At 33.6% G+C, this 13,872-nt stretch overlaps 1 protein-coding gene across 3 annotated transcripts in view; it reads left to right on the forward strand.

Moving 5' to 3' along the window:
* Heatr5b (HEAT repeat containing 5B) overlaps window positions 1-13,872 on the forward strand; it is an 81,259-nt gene that overhangs the window by 13,122 nt on the left and 54,265 nt on the right. For all 3 annotated transcript variants that reach the window (XM_078029385.1, XM_078029386.1, XM_078029387.1), the window contains 9 exons: window positions 362-611; window positions 3,726-3,881; window positions 4,354-4,604; window positions 6,042-6,153; window positions 7,447-7,599; window positions 10,019-10,118; window positions 10,695-10,804; window positions 11,970-12,133; window positions 12,876-13,051. In XM_078029385.1, the coding sequence (XP_077885511.1) occupies window positions 362-611; window positions 3,726-3,881; window positions 4,354-4,604; window positions 6,042-6,153; window positions 7,447-7,599; window positions 10,019-10,118; window positions 10,695-10,804; window positions 11,970-12,133; window positions 12,876-13,051 (1,472 nt within the window). The remainder of the gene's footprint in view (window positions 1-361; window positions 612-3,725; window positions 3,882-4,353; window positions 4,605-6,041; window positions 6,154-7,446; window positions 7,600-10,018; window positions 10,119-10,694; window positions 10,805-11,969; window positions 12,134-12,875; window positions 13,052-13,872) is intronic.

Here is a 13,872-nt window from a genome sequence, read left to right on the forward strand (position 1 = left end):
CTGTAGCTATAAGTCAGTGCTTATCTAACACGTTAAAGTTTTCGTATTCCTAAACCCTGTTATCATCCTGATGCTGGGGTGATTTTAGCTTTCGTTTCTTTCCTCACCACTCTTTCTTTATGTTCTTCACTGTTATTTTAACTGTGTTAGTCAAAGGGATGAGTTGTTTTGTTTTATTTTGTTTTGCCCATAATTCCTATGCTACAAATCCTAAAAAGATGTGAAATTTAAATTTTCTGTATTTTAATTTCAAATATAATTTATTTTGAATGCTTCCCTGAGTTATTTCTGTAGTTGTCTTTATCTGTGATTTTTGTTCATTTATATGCATTTATCTAACATCATATTTATGTGTTTATAGGCATATGTTGTTTTTGTAACTACTTTGGGTGGACAGTGGCTGGAGCGGAGCTTTGCTACATTCTTGTCCCATGTGCTTGATCTGGTTTCTCATCCTCGGGCAACACAAACACATGTGGAGGCTGTGTATTCAAGACGATGTGTTTCCTTTATCCTGAGAGCTACTGTGGGCAGCTTGCTAGGTGAAAAAGCCCAGATAGCAGCTGCCAAAGAGATCTGTCAAGCTATTGGAAAACAAATGAAAGCAGTAGGTAAGAATTGATATCATAATGTGTAGCGTTGATGCCCTTAGTCACTTACCTCTATTATTATTATTATTAATGAGTACTAATAGATCGATTAGTTTGTATCTAACTGAACTGTGTTTTCATAATTGTTTTTATTGAGTACTCTTATTTAATATTAAAACAACATGATTATAGTGAAGTGAAGATTGGGGTAGCATGTTTGTAATATTAGGTTTTCTGTTTTGTTTCTAGTACCTATATGAATTTTGTAACTTTCTTGGAATGCAGCAGCATGTTGGTTTTTGTTTTTAAGGAATAATCTATTGTTGTTATTCTGCTTAGAGCCTGTGGTTTTATGAATACATATTTTTGTTGTTGTTTTCTCCCTTAATAGGCTTCATGTAAAGGCTGAGCAACAACTATAGTTGGGTATTAGTTCCCTATAGGACATATTATAAAATCTCAATAATTCATAATTACAAGAAATCCATTTCTTTCTCTTTTAAATATATTTTAATTGGAACTTAATAATGATACATATTTATGGGGTATAGTGTGACTTTTTTTTTGAGGTGCTAGCAATTGAAATGATGGCCTTACTCATGCTAAGCAAGTGCTCTACCTCAGAGTTATATTCCTAGCTCTTTTTTATTTTATTGTTAAAATTTTATTTATATAGTGTCTCACAAAGTTGACCAGACTATTTTCAAACTTGGAACCTTTTGCCTCAGCCTCTTAAGTAGCTGGGATTACAGGAGTGTGTCACCATTCCCGGCTTAGCATGGCATTTTAATACTGGTATAGGGATCAGATCAGGGTAATTGGCATATTCATCACCCCAAATGTCAATCATTTGTTTTGGAGACATTCACTATCTTCTCTGTAGCTATTTTGAAGCATATAATTAATTATTGTCAATCATAGTTACACTATTGTGCTATAGGACATTAGAAGTTATTCTTTCTATCCTGTTGGACTCCTGTAAGGAGAAATTCTTTTTTTTTTTTTAAGAACCCATTTTATAAATTTTTTCAGTTTAAAAAATAATTATTGAATATCTAAGATTTGGAGAGCAGTAATTCAGAGTTTAAATAATGAGTGAGATAAAATTCTGTCTTCATGGAGTTCGTAATTCAGTTAGAAGACTAAAACAAGGCAATATATAAATACTCTAAGACAATCTAGTTTTATCACTGTTGGAAATAGATATTAATTTTGAAAATCAAATTAGATTTCCTAAAAAAGTTCTTTTGAGAGAGAGAGAGAGAGAGGGAGAGAGAGAGAGAGAGAGAATTTTAATATTTATTTTTTAGTTTTTGGCGGACACAACATCTTTGTTTGTATGTGGTGCTGAGGATCGAACCCGGGCCACACGCATGCCAGGCAAGTGCGCTACCACTTGAGCCACATCCCCAGCCCCTAAAAAAGTGCTTTAGAAGTAAAGATTTAATGAGAAGCTACAATCAGCAATTTATTTATAGAGCATATATAAATGAAATATTTTATAAAATTAAATTTATAGGGGCTGGAGATGTGGCTCAAGTGGTAACACGCTCGCCTGGCATGCGCAGGGCGCTGTGTTCAATCTTCAGCACCACATAAAAATAAAGATGCTATGTCCACCAAAAACTAAAAAATAAATATTAAAAAATTTCTCTCTCTCTTTAAAAAAAAAAATTAAGGGCTGGGGCTGTGGCTCAGTGATAGAGTGCTCACCTACCATGCATGAGGCACTGGGTTCAATCCTCAGCACCACATAAATGTAAGATATAGTGTCTGCCTAAAACTTAAGAATAAATATCTTAAAAAAAATTAAATTTATAAATACTGTACTTTTTTTTAAATAATAACTTACTTAGAAAACCATTTTTAAGAGTATAGGGATAACTGAAAATTATCCCTATACTCTTAATCTGCATTTGAATTACTGAAGTATTATTCTTTGGATATGCTTAAATAGTTATCTGCTCTATATTTAAAACTTGAAAAATATTATCCAGATTCATTGAAGAAATGCTTAAATGCCAGAAACACTGTGCCAGATGGTGTGGGTAAAATAGCAAACCAGATATTGACAGTGCCTGTCTTAAGGGAGCTTATAGTTTAGTAAGCAAAAGACAGAGTTCCTGCATTTTCAAGTTCAGAAATATCTAAGAAGAGTTGTTCAATTATAGTTTATCATTTATTAACCCATTCTATCATTCTGTATTGTATGTTTTCATTATCTATTCACGATATATGTAAAAAATGAGAAAGTTTTGCTATCATTTAAAGGTTATTACTTGTGATGCTAGTTTAGCTATTTGACTTTAAAAAATCCTAAAACCAGTATTAAGTACAATGATATACATCAGGATTTATGAGCCAGACTGTATGTATTCTCAAATAGTAGTTTGACAGAGGATTTTTTAGTTATCTCATGTTAAATATATTTCAGTTTTAGTGTACATTAAAAGGTTGAACTGAGGACAGCAAAGTAAGTAGGAATTTTTAGGAATGTTCCAGTAAGAATTTCTAAAGCCACTTTCCTTATAGATCACTTTCTGATTGGTAATTTGACAGTGATACCTCCAATATATTGACGTGCTTGAAATAGCAATACTACTACTACCACTAGTACTAAAGTAATAATAATGGCTGCTAACATTTATTGAATGTCTATTGGGCAGCATTGTGTTAAATTCTTACATGCATTGACTTTTTAAGCATCAGAATACCCTTTGAGATAGGCATATAAGCCCTATAAAAGATGAGGAATCTTATAATAAAAGTTGAGCATCTTTCCCAGTGTCACATAGCTAACATAACTGATGGAATTGGTACTTGAACCCAAATCTTCTTGCTCCCAAGTCTGCTTTTGAAAAACACTATGCATTGTTGCTGCTTACTAAAATTAAGTTGTATTCCTAGAAGTGGTTAAGTTTATATAGTTATATTTTAGTATTATCATATAAAATCATTAAACTGTGTATTTTAAGTCATTTCAGTACTTCATTATACTTCTTTTCCACTAAGCAAAAATTGCATAGAGTTTGACACACAGGTATTAAGTGTTATAACTAAAATATAGTGTGCAGACCAATAAAAATACATCAAAATTCAGTTCAACCACATTAAATACATGATTTTGTATTTTAGAAGCAGTAGTGAATGATACTAGTAGTGAAAACAAATCAGGTGCAGCAGACATTGCAGCAAGTCAGCACGTGATGGTCTGTGCCCTCCAGGAGCTTGGAAGCCTGGTACAGAGCCTGAATGCCACTGCCTCTCCTCTTATTCAGGAGGCATCAATAGGTATGACATTCTGTTAATTGCTGAAGTATTATTTTACCATCTTTTAAAGTTATCTGTATGATACTTAACTCTTGACTGGGTACTTATTATAATTAGCAGTTTAGGTGATGGGGTTTAATTTAAATTAATCTTTACTGTCATGGGGAACATGGAATTAAATGGTGAAATAAAGTTGGGAGACAAATCAAAAACAGTCACAGTAATTTTTTCTAATAATTGACTAAAATTTGTTGAAGATTTTCCTTTTAATCAACTTTTATATTTTATTGGATGTAATTCTATTATGTTCTTTGGAGAATACATTTGTTTAAAGCACACTACTGTCATGAGTACTGTAAATGCTTTTTGACATAGTTGTGAGACTAGTGCACTAAATCATGGTGATTATTTTAATTATTGTGTTATACATAGTCTTTGGTTTCTGAAATAAATTACTTCATTAAAAGTAATATTTTGAGGATTTCTCTTTTAGGGCTCTTGGAGATTGTGACTTCAGTTCTTCTTCATCCAAGTATGGCTGCTCGGCTTGCTGCTGCATGGTGTTTGCGCTGTGTGGCTGTAGCCTTACCTTTCCAGTTGACACCATTTCTAGATCGGTGTGCAGAACGGCTCAACAACTTGAAGACTTCTCCAGAAGCTGTTAGTGGATACAGCTTTGCAATGGCTGCTTTGTTAGGTGGAGTCCATCAGTGTCCTTTGGGCATTCCTCATGCCAAAGGAAAGGTATGACACAGATCAAAGATTTGTAAATGCTGTTGGGTGAGCTTCAGTCTTTAGTGGAACACTGATGTGCTTAATATTGAACTGGGTGATCAAATAACAATCAAATAACAATTTTATTATGGTAATATAGAATATAGTGTTAATAGGCCCTAATTGAAATTTCATTTTGATGTATAGATAATAGGTTTTGTATGGATATAGTATCATGTTATAATTTATTTTAGAGGAAAAACAACTTCAGAGTATTTATTTAAAACTCAGCTCTTTTCACTTTTTAGAACTGAAATTCATATTGCTGTATTCAAAGATGACAGGGAGAATATACTATTGACATTTCAATAATACTTAAGCATATTGTGACTAGCTTTTTAAATTCTTTTTTTCTCTGGGCTCAAGTCCATTCATTCTTCCATGTTCTGGGCTCTGTGACTATTTCTAGAGGAATCTCAGCTTCCATATCCTTTGTCATGATTGTTATCTTGTTGCTTATTTTTCATGAAGTCTTTTTCTCCCATCTTTCTCACACCATTTTCATATTTCACAAATGCTTAGGTAGGACACGTTCTGATTTCTCACTTTTCTGTTCAGAGTAGTTCTGTAGCTTTTCCCTATTCCTTTTTCAGAGGTCTTTCTTACACTAGAATTTATTACTCATCTGTATCTGTTTAGAGACCTAATTTAAGTTCCATCTCCATGAAATCTTTTTTCTTTTAATATTTATTTACTTATTTTAGTTGTAGTTGAACACAATACCTTTGTTTTATTTATTTATTTTTTTATGTGGTGCTGAGGATCGAACCCAGGCCTTGCATGCACTAGGTGAGTGCTCTACCACTGAGCCACAACCCCAGCCCTCCATGAAATCTTTTCAAAGGCATTTAGTCCATATTAGTCTTTACTGAATCTGAGCTCCTATTTTGTCATTTAATCATGCACTGCTTACTACTTTGCATTCTTCCTGTGTCTTCTTTATCTAAAAGATACCTTAATTCCAGAAGATTAGCTTAGCTTAAAGGACCACTAATAATAGCATTTATTCAGTGGTTACATGGGCTAGCACTGTTCTAAATACTGTATTAACAAATTTAATCCTGTCAAGAGTGAGATAGATACTACTATCTTTCTTATTTTACTAACAAGGGAAGTAAGGCCAAGAGATTCAGCTGTCTCAGGTCATAAAGCTTGTAAATGGCAGAGTTGGGATGTGAACCGAAGCAGTTTGGCTCAAGAGCTTACTCTTTACCACTGTTCTGAGTCACTTCCATCATCAGTGTATTCAGATCTAAGTAGATATTGTATTGCCTCTTTGAAAACATTAGTTAACTACAATAGCATGGAGATAATTTCTTTTAAAATTAAGTATACTGGTTATCTATTTTCTTGTTTGATTTCTTCAGCTTATTCAAATTGCAAACTATTTCTAAATTTCTCTTATAGATGGTAGTTAGTATTGCTGAAGATCTGTTACGAACTGCTGCCCAAAATAGCAGATTGTCTTTACAGCGCACTCAAGCTGGCTGGCTTTTACTTGGAGCACTTATGACTTTAGGTACAACTATATTTGAGTAGAATTTTGTCTTACTCTGTAACTGTCAGTGGACTATAAAGAAAATTTAATATAAAGCATTAAATTCCACATTCTAGACTTGAGGTTGTAAAATGGTAAAGATGTTTTGTTTGGTAGTTGATATCTCTTTAGTAATTTCTACTGAAGTACATTTTATGAAAAAATTTTTAACAAAGTTTCACCTTTGCTATCAGAATAACCATTGTCTACTTTATGAATTTACAGTTAATCAAAAGAGCTGAAAATGTGGGGGTGGAAATTCTATTTCCTAAGTGAAGTCATGATTTTAATAGAGTGATAAAGTCAAATTTAAGCCATATTGTTGGTGCTGCTTTTGGGGCATCCTTATGTGCTTTGCTTTCCTAATAACTATAATAAATCAGATTTAGGCAAAGTTTAGCATTTTGCATAGGACTGAAATACAGTTATCATTGTGATGAAGTATGTCCACTTTTTAATTCATATGTTTAGCTATTACTATAAAAAATGTTGTGTGTTTACTCCAAATTTAAAGTGGTAACTCTTTTTTAGAAGTTTACATTAAGTATGTAAATGGTATGTTGAGTGAATTCCTTAGCAATGTAAATATATGCTCCTAGTTCCGAATATATTGCTCCTCCGTGAAACTAAATGAGCCATATACATTGTCCCTCAAATGAAGGAATATGTATTTGTGTGTGGGAGTGGGTGAATATGTTTATGTACACATATGTATTTATGAAAGCAACCTCATGAAATATATTCCAGATAGATTTTATTATTAATAATATGTAATCCACCATCCTGAATATAGTTGACTAATTTTTTATTACTTTTTATGTATTTATTTTATGCTTAGATACCAAAAATATTTGATGCTTTTAAAGTGAATTTTAAGCCAAGTGCAGTGGCACACAGGAGCTCAGAAGCTCAGGAGACTGAGGCAGGAGGCTCACAAGTTCAAGGCCAGCCTCAGCAACCTAGCAAGGCCCTGAGCAAATTAGTAAGACCCTGTCTCAAAATTTAAAAAAATTAATAGACTGGGGATGTGGCTCAGTAGTTAAGCACCCCTGGATTCAATCCCCAGTAATCCCCAACCAAAAAAGAAAGAAAGAAAATAAATTTTGTTATGCAAAAATAAATATTTATTTTACTTACTAGACGAAAAAATTTGAAATTAACGTCAAAAATTTAAAAATAAGTGAAATGGTAGAGATATTTTTAAAGTTTCTTTGACTTTTGTTCATAATGTATGTTATATATTTATGGTTCTATACTCTTTATTTTCTTGGACAGGACCATCTGTTGTTCGTTACCATCTGCCCAAGATGTTGTTATTATGGAGAAATGTTTTCCCTCGTTCTTTAAAGGAACTGGAGGCTGAGAAGGCCCGAGGCGATTCTTTTACCTGGCAGGTAACTTTGGAAGGTCGTGCTGGAGCTTTATGTGGTAAGAACTGAAAGGATTTCACTTTCAGAATATTATTTGTGAATGGAAGGAAAATCACTATTTCATTTTTTTTTTATTTTACTATCTAATGTTAAATTTGTAGACTTTTAGATTTTAGAAAGAGGAGCAAGGTATAACAGTGGTAGAATGTGTGGTTAGCATGCATGAGAGGCCCAGGACTGTAAAACAAACAAACAAGAAAACTTACCATTAGATTTAGAAAGGAGTTTGTATAAATAATAGTAGTTAAAATTTTGCTCTTTTATAATAAAAGTGAAGCTGAGAGTCTAAGAAACTGGTAAGATAGGAGCTAGGACCTAAGCCTGTTTATACCAGTAGTTGCAGTCTTCATCTGTCAAAAAGTTCCACATTAAAAAAAAAAAAAAAAAAGTCCAACAAGAAACAGCATTACCAGGGTTACTAGGTTTAAATTGGTTCTTTCATAATGGAAAAGCATCTTTTTTTTCTTTTTCAGTGTTGTCAAATCTACAAATGTTGATGTGTTTTTTTAGACATCAGCATTACAAAAACGATTGAACAGTTGTTTTTGTGTGGGAGTCAGCAGTTTGCAGGAAAGGCTCAAGTTTTGTTTCTTTTGGGAAGGAGAGTTTCACTGGCTGTTCCGTGGTTTTTTTTTGTTGTTGTTGTTGTTTTTTTTTTTTTTTTTTTTTGCTTATCTCAGGATAAAAATACTTCTTTTCCCAAACCGGAAGAGAAAGAGATATTTAACCATGAGGGTGGTAGGGAAAGGTGTTTTAGTCTTAGCTCTATTCTAAAGAACCAGTGAAGATATTCCTTCTCACTGGACCATTTTGTCCATAAAATGGTCCAGTGAGAAGGAATATCTGTCTTAAACCTGCTTGCTTCCTTCCATCCTTCTTTCCTCCTTCCCTCCTGCCCACCCTCCCTTCCTTCCCTCAAATAAGAACTGTCATTTTGCTGTTCCTAAAGAGGCACATAAAGTTCAATTTTGAAGGATGAAAGCTGTCCATTCTTCAGACAAATAGAGCAAAGTGTTTTCCAGCCTCCTCACATAGTAAACTGAATCCCAGGATAGCTTTAACAACAAGGCATATATTAGCACACAGTCAAGAGCAATGTGAGGCAGGGAGTTACCAGTTGGTGAACAGAAGGCTGGAAAAGTGAACCCAACTGTGTCATTTGAATCTGATAAAACAACTTTTCCATGAAGAAAGTAAGTCATTTTTTGGAAGCCTCCAGCAGACTGCAGAGTAGGTTTTCCTGGTAAAAACTAGGTTATAAGTATGCTTTAATCAGTCAGAAAAGAGAAGGAATTCTCCTTGAAGGCCCAGGTTTTCAAGACTTCCTCCAGGGAATAAGCATTTGCCTTCCTTTATATGCTCCAGTGACTGATGAACATTGTGCAAGGCGGTAGATGAAGATGCCTTCCACCAGAGAAGGTGGCAGTGATTTAACTCTGTCAAGGAATCCAGTCAGTTGAGAATGTGCATGGCAGCTCCTGTAAACCTCACCCATTCCTGAATACATGGAGACTCTCACCCCATGGGTACTAGAAAGTATGATATTTAACTTTAGGCAGATGGTTCCTTCACAAAGCCTCTGAAAAAGAGGACACACTCTACAGGTCTAAGGCCTCTCTCAAGTGTGAACTTTTAGGAGCTGTTAAACTTGGGCTAAAGACTTCTCCATATTTGTTGCTTTCATGATATCCCTACATGTTGTGACATTTTTGGTGGTGAATGAGGATAGAGCATTGACTAAAGGAATTCCCACATGTGTCACACTCATAAGGCCTTTCTCCAGTGTGAACTACCTGGTATTGAGTGAGACCAGACTTTTGGCTAACAGATCTTCCACACTAGTTACACTCACAGGGTCTCACTTCAGTGTGAAGTCTCTGGTGTTGAATAGATGCAGCTTTGACTAAAGGATTTCCCATATATACTACATTTATAAGGCCTTTCTCCAGTGTGAACTCTCTGGTGTTTAGTGAATGTGGCTTTGTGGTTAAAGGATTTCCCACACTGGCCACACTCATAAAGCTTTGCTCTAGTGTGAATTATCTGGTGTTGGTTAAGAATGGCATTTTGACTAAAGGGATTCTCACACTCATCACACCTATAAGGCCTTTCTCCAGTGTGAACTCTCTGGTGTAAATCTGTTTTTTGTTTTTTATTCATCTGAATTCCTGTGAGGTTATAGTCTTCTCCACTCACAGGAGTCTCCTCAACACATTTTCTCTTTATTTCCATTGTCCATCCTTCTTCTAGCCTTTTCTAATGATTTTTCTCTATAGTTCTTGGTGTGTTTTTTTTTCTGATTTGATATAGTTTGAGAACCTTATAATAATTGAGAATTGTAGGTGCCTTTATATAATTTTATAAGTTTAATAGTTCACAAAAGCTGCTCTAAATTTGTCCTTTTAAAATTTATCTAGCTATGAGGAGTTTTGTTGCACATTGTCCTGAACTCCTAACTGAAGATGTGATTAGAAAATTAATGACCCCTATTGAATGTGCCATGACTATGATGTCACAGTAAGTAAACACTTATAACAAGTTAACAACCTGTTTATATATTAATAAATAAATTTATTCATTTATGTGTTCCTCAGTCATTTTTTATACTTCTTTCTAGAGTTATATAGGAAACATAAAACTATTTTGTAAAGTGACTTTTAAAATTATATTAATTATGTGTATTAAAATATAGTTATGCTGGGCACGGTGGCACATACCTGTAATCCCAGTGGCTAAGAAGGCTGAGACAGGAAGATTTCGAGTTCAAAGCCAGCCTCAGCAATTTATCAAGGTGCTGAGCAACTCAGTGAGACCCTATCTCTAAATGAAATACAAAATAGGGCTGAGGATGTAGCTCAGTGGTTGAGTGCCCCTGAGATCAATCCCTAGTACTCCCCAAAATAAATAAAAAACATAGTTGTTTTTAAATGCATTTCTTACATCAAATATCACAAAATAAACGAAGATGAAAATTTAATATTTACCAAGGTATTTTAATGGTACATTTATACATTACTAAAGATGCACTGCTAAAGGTTTATAAGTAATGCTTATTCTAGTAAGCTGATTCCAACTCTGCTTTCAATATTGTAGCATTCCATCTGTCATTAAAGCCCATGGAGCTCATCTGAAAGCTAGTGCTGCAATGGTCCGTTTAAGACTTTATGACATCTTGGCTTTGTTACCTCCAAAAACTTATGAAGGTAAATAAAATTTGCAGTATCTGATAGAAATTGTTCAGTGTGCCCTTGAAGATCCTCATAGTATTAAAGAGTTCTGACCAGGGCTTTCCCACTGGCTCACTGTGCAAAGGAGGAGCACCATTTTACTATTCTTCATGCAGAGTAGCTCACATTGTTGAGTTCTTACTGTATTGTAGATCTCGTTCTAAACCTTTACATGTATTAGATCCTGTGACTCTAACCCAGCTCATGAGGCAATTGCACATATTCTGTAGATGGAGGATCTCATATAGAGAGAGGTGAAGTAACTTTCCCAAGTCTTAGAAACCAAAAGTGGTAGAGCTTGGATTCAAACCCAGATGGTTTATCTTTAAAGTCTATATTTTTAATTACCCTCCTAAACTGCTTCATATATATTGTAATATAGCCAATAATTTGGATAGCCAATAATAAGGATCTGAAAGAATAGTTATGTACTTTTCAGAAATCAAATATTATATAAAATGTTAATATTAAAATAATTTATTTTTTATAAATTTATTTTTTTATTTGTAGATGGACACAATACCTTTATTTTACTTATTTATTTTTATGTGGTGCTGAGGATCTTACCCAGGGCCTCACCTGTGCTAGGCAAGTGCTCTACCACTGAGCCACAACCCCACCCCTAAAATAAACAATTTCTTTCCCATATAACTGTGCCCAAAAATTTTGATGTTTTGGTTCAGTGTTGGCACTTATTGGGCAATGAACAATAAATAATAATCATGTTACATTTACTATATTTAAAATAAATGATCTACCCTCTCTGTAAATTTTTTAGTCACTTTAGTTTTGACCAAAAGCATAATACAATAATAAAACAAAAATATCATTATTGTGTATTAAGACTGGAATTTAAATATGTAATATATATTTTAGACTGGGCATAGTGGAAAGTACCTATAGTCCCACTTTCTTTGGAAGCTGAAACAAAAGGATCACTTGAGCTCAGGAATTCAGAGTCAGCCTGGGCAACATAGTGAGATTCCCAACTCTGAAAAAAATATAAATCAACATAGATTTTTAGTAAAGGGTATAGGAACTTATTTTATTTCTGTTGAACATGTTGCTACTTTTTGTGGACAATGATTGTAATTTTGATAAAATTATTATTTTTAATCTGATTTGAAGTTCTGTGTTTTAGGATCTTTCAATGCACTTCTTAGAGAACTGGTAGCAGAATTTACTTTGACTGACAACTCAGCCAACACAACCACCTCCCTTCTCCGATCTCTTTGCCATTATGATGATAGCGTTCTTCTTGGATCCTGGCTTCAAGAAACTGATCATAAATCAATTGAAGACCAGGTAGTAAACCATATAGGGAAATTAAATCCTGGTTTAATCTAAAACAGTGGTTCTTTTACCAGTTGTTTTTTTTTAAGAGAAAATATAGTGAACCAATGTTTAGTTTTCATTTAGCTTTCTTAGACACTTAGCAATAGCATCTTGGTGGTAGATAAGTGGTGAACAGCATTAGTTATGATTTGGCAAATTGTCTTTCTTCAGTATTTTTTATATTTGAATACCCTGTGGTGGCTATGGGAAACTTTAGTTTTAATGGGCTTTTGGTTATTTTAATGGGCTTTTTAGTTTTAATGGGCTTTTGGTTATTGGTGTTTTTGTTGTAGTTCGTTTTGTTGTGTGATAGGTTGGAGAGGCGTGAGAGTTAGTAGATTGAAGATTTAGAACCTCTTTTGCCAACAGAATATGTTATTTCCTATGTGCTTTTTAAAAAGAAATACTAAGTCCATTTTAAATATTTTTGTGGATTTAGATATTGCTGATTTATTTTGCCTCACACACTAAGGTGCATGGTATAAGAATGTTTTAGAATGAAGAAGACTTTTATTAAAATCCTATAAGGTATTACTGATGACTTTTCAAAACAAAATTTTAATTTTATCTGTTTTTAAGTTCTCATATCCAATCATTCTTTTTTATTGTTACCTTTTCTTCTTCCTCCCCCGCTCAGTTTTTCATACTAAATACTTAATAAGTGAATTTCCTAAAGTAGACTTTGAGTAATTTTTATGTCACTCTTTTGCAGCTCCAGCCAAACAGTGCATCTGGAAGTGGGGCTCTGGAGCATGACCCTTCCTCCATTTATTTACGAATACCTATTGGTGAAGCTGTACCTGGTCCTCTCCCTCTTGGAGTCTCAGTGATAGATGCCTCTGTGGCTCTTTTTGGTGTAGTGTTTCCTCATGTTTCATATAAACACCGGTTAGTATAAAGTCATTCAGGTAATTTTAGTTAAGTAAATTTTCCCTTCCCAATTAACTCCTCAATAAAGTGAGCTACTACTTAAATAGTATTCTCAAATTTACTGACACAAGTGACACATACCATATAAAATAAAGTGAATGAAAATTCCATGTAATTTGAAAATGTGTTTAAGATTCAACCTTGTGTGCTAGTGTCTGGTATTATGGACTATGTCTTGCCCAATAAAGAATTTCATTCTAATGGCTTATTTCACAGTTTATAAGAGGTTTGACCCTACCTTTAGGAATATCACTTTGCTAATTCTATTGTTTGTATTACTGAAGGAGTAAATGTATGGAAAATCTATTCTCTAATAACATTTGTCTGTAAGGTGGTTTAAGTCTGGAACTTGAGAAACTAAGTTAACTCATTCTTTTTTGTACCTGAAGCATTTTAGTTTGCTGTATTTTATAATCTATAGTCACCATTCCTAATATGAGCAGGCATTTCATATATTTATGATTTGCCACAAGAAAAGCAAAAATGAATTAATATAAGACCTTCAAAGATAATTTGAAAGTTATATGAATATGTATTTGTATGTAAAAGATTAAAAAGCTGGAATTCCTCTACTGGGAACTGCCTGATCCACACACCTCCAAGTGTTACTTCCATTTTACAAAATAAGCACTTTATGCTTTTCTTAAAAAAATAAAAATATCAGATAATCTTTAAATATGTAGATTGCTTAATTGCTTTTGAATTTGCTTTTTATATTCAACTTTAATTATAAAAAATTTACCTTACCTAGATATCTTTAAGAACATTCTATTGCCACG

This window comes from Ictidomys tridecemlineatus, chromosome 12 (genome assembly GCF_052094955.1).
Source record: "Ictidomys tridecemlineatus isolate mIctTri1 chromosome 12, mIctTri1.hap1, whole genome shotgun sequence".
NCBI classification, from domain to species: domain Eukaryota; kingdom Metazoa; phylum Chordata; class Mammalia; order Rodentia; family Sciuridae; genus Ictidomys; species Ictidomys tridecemlineatus.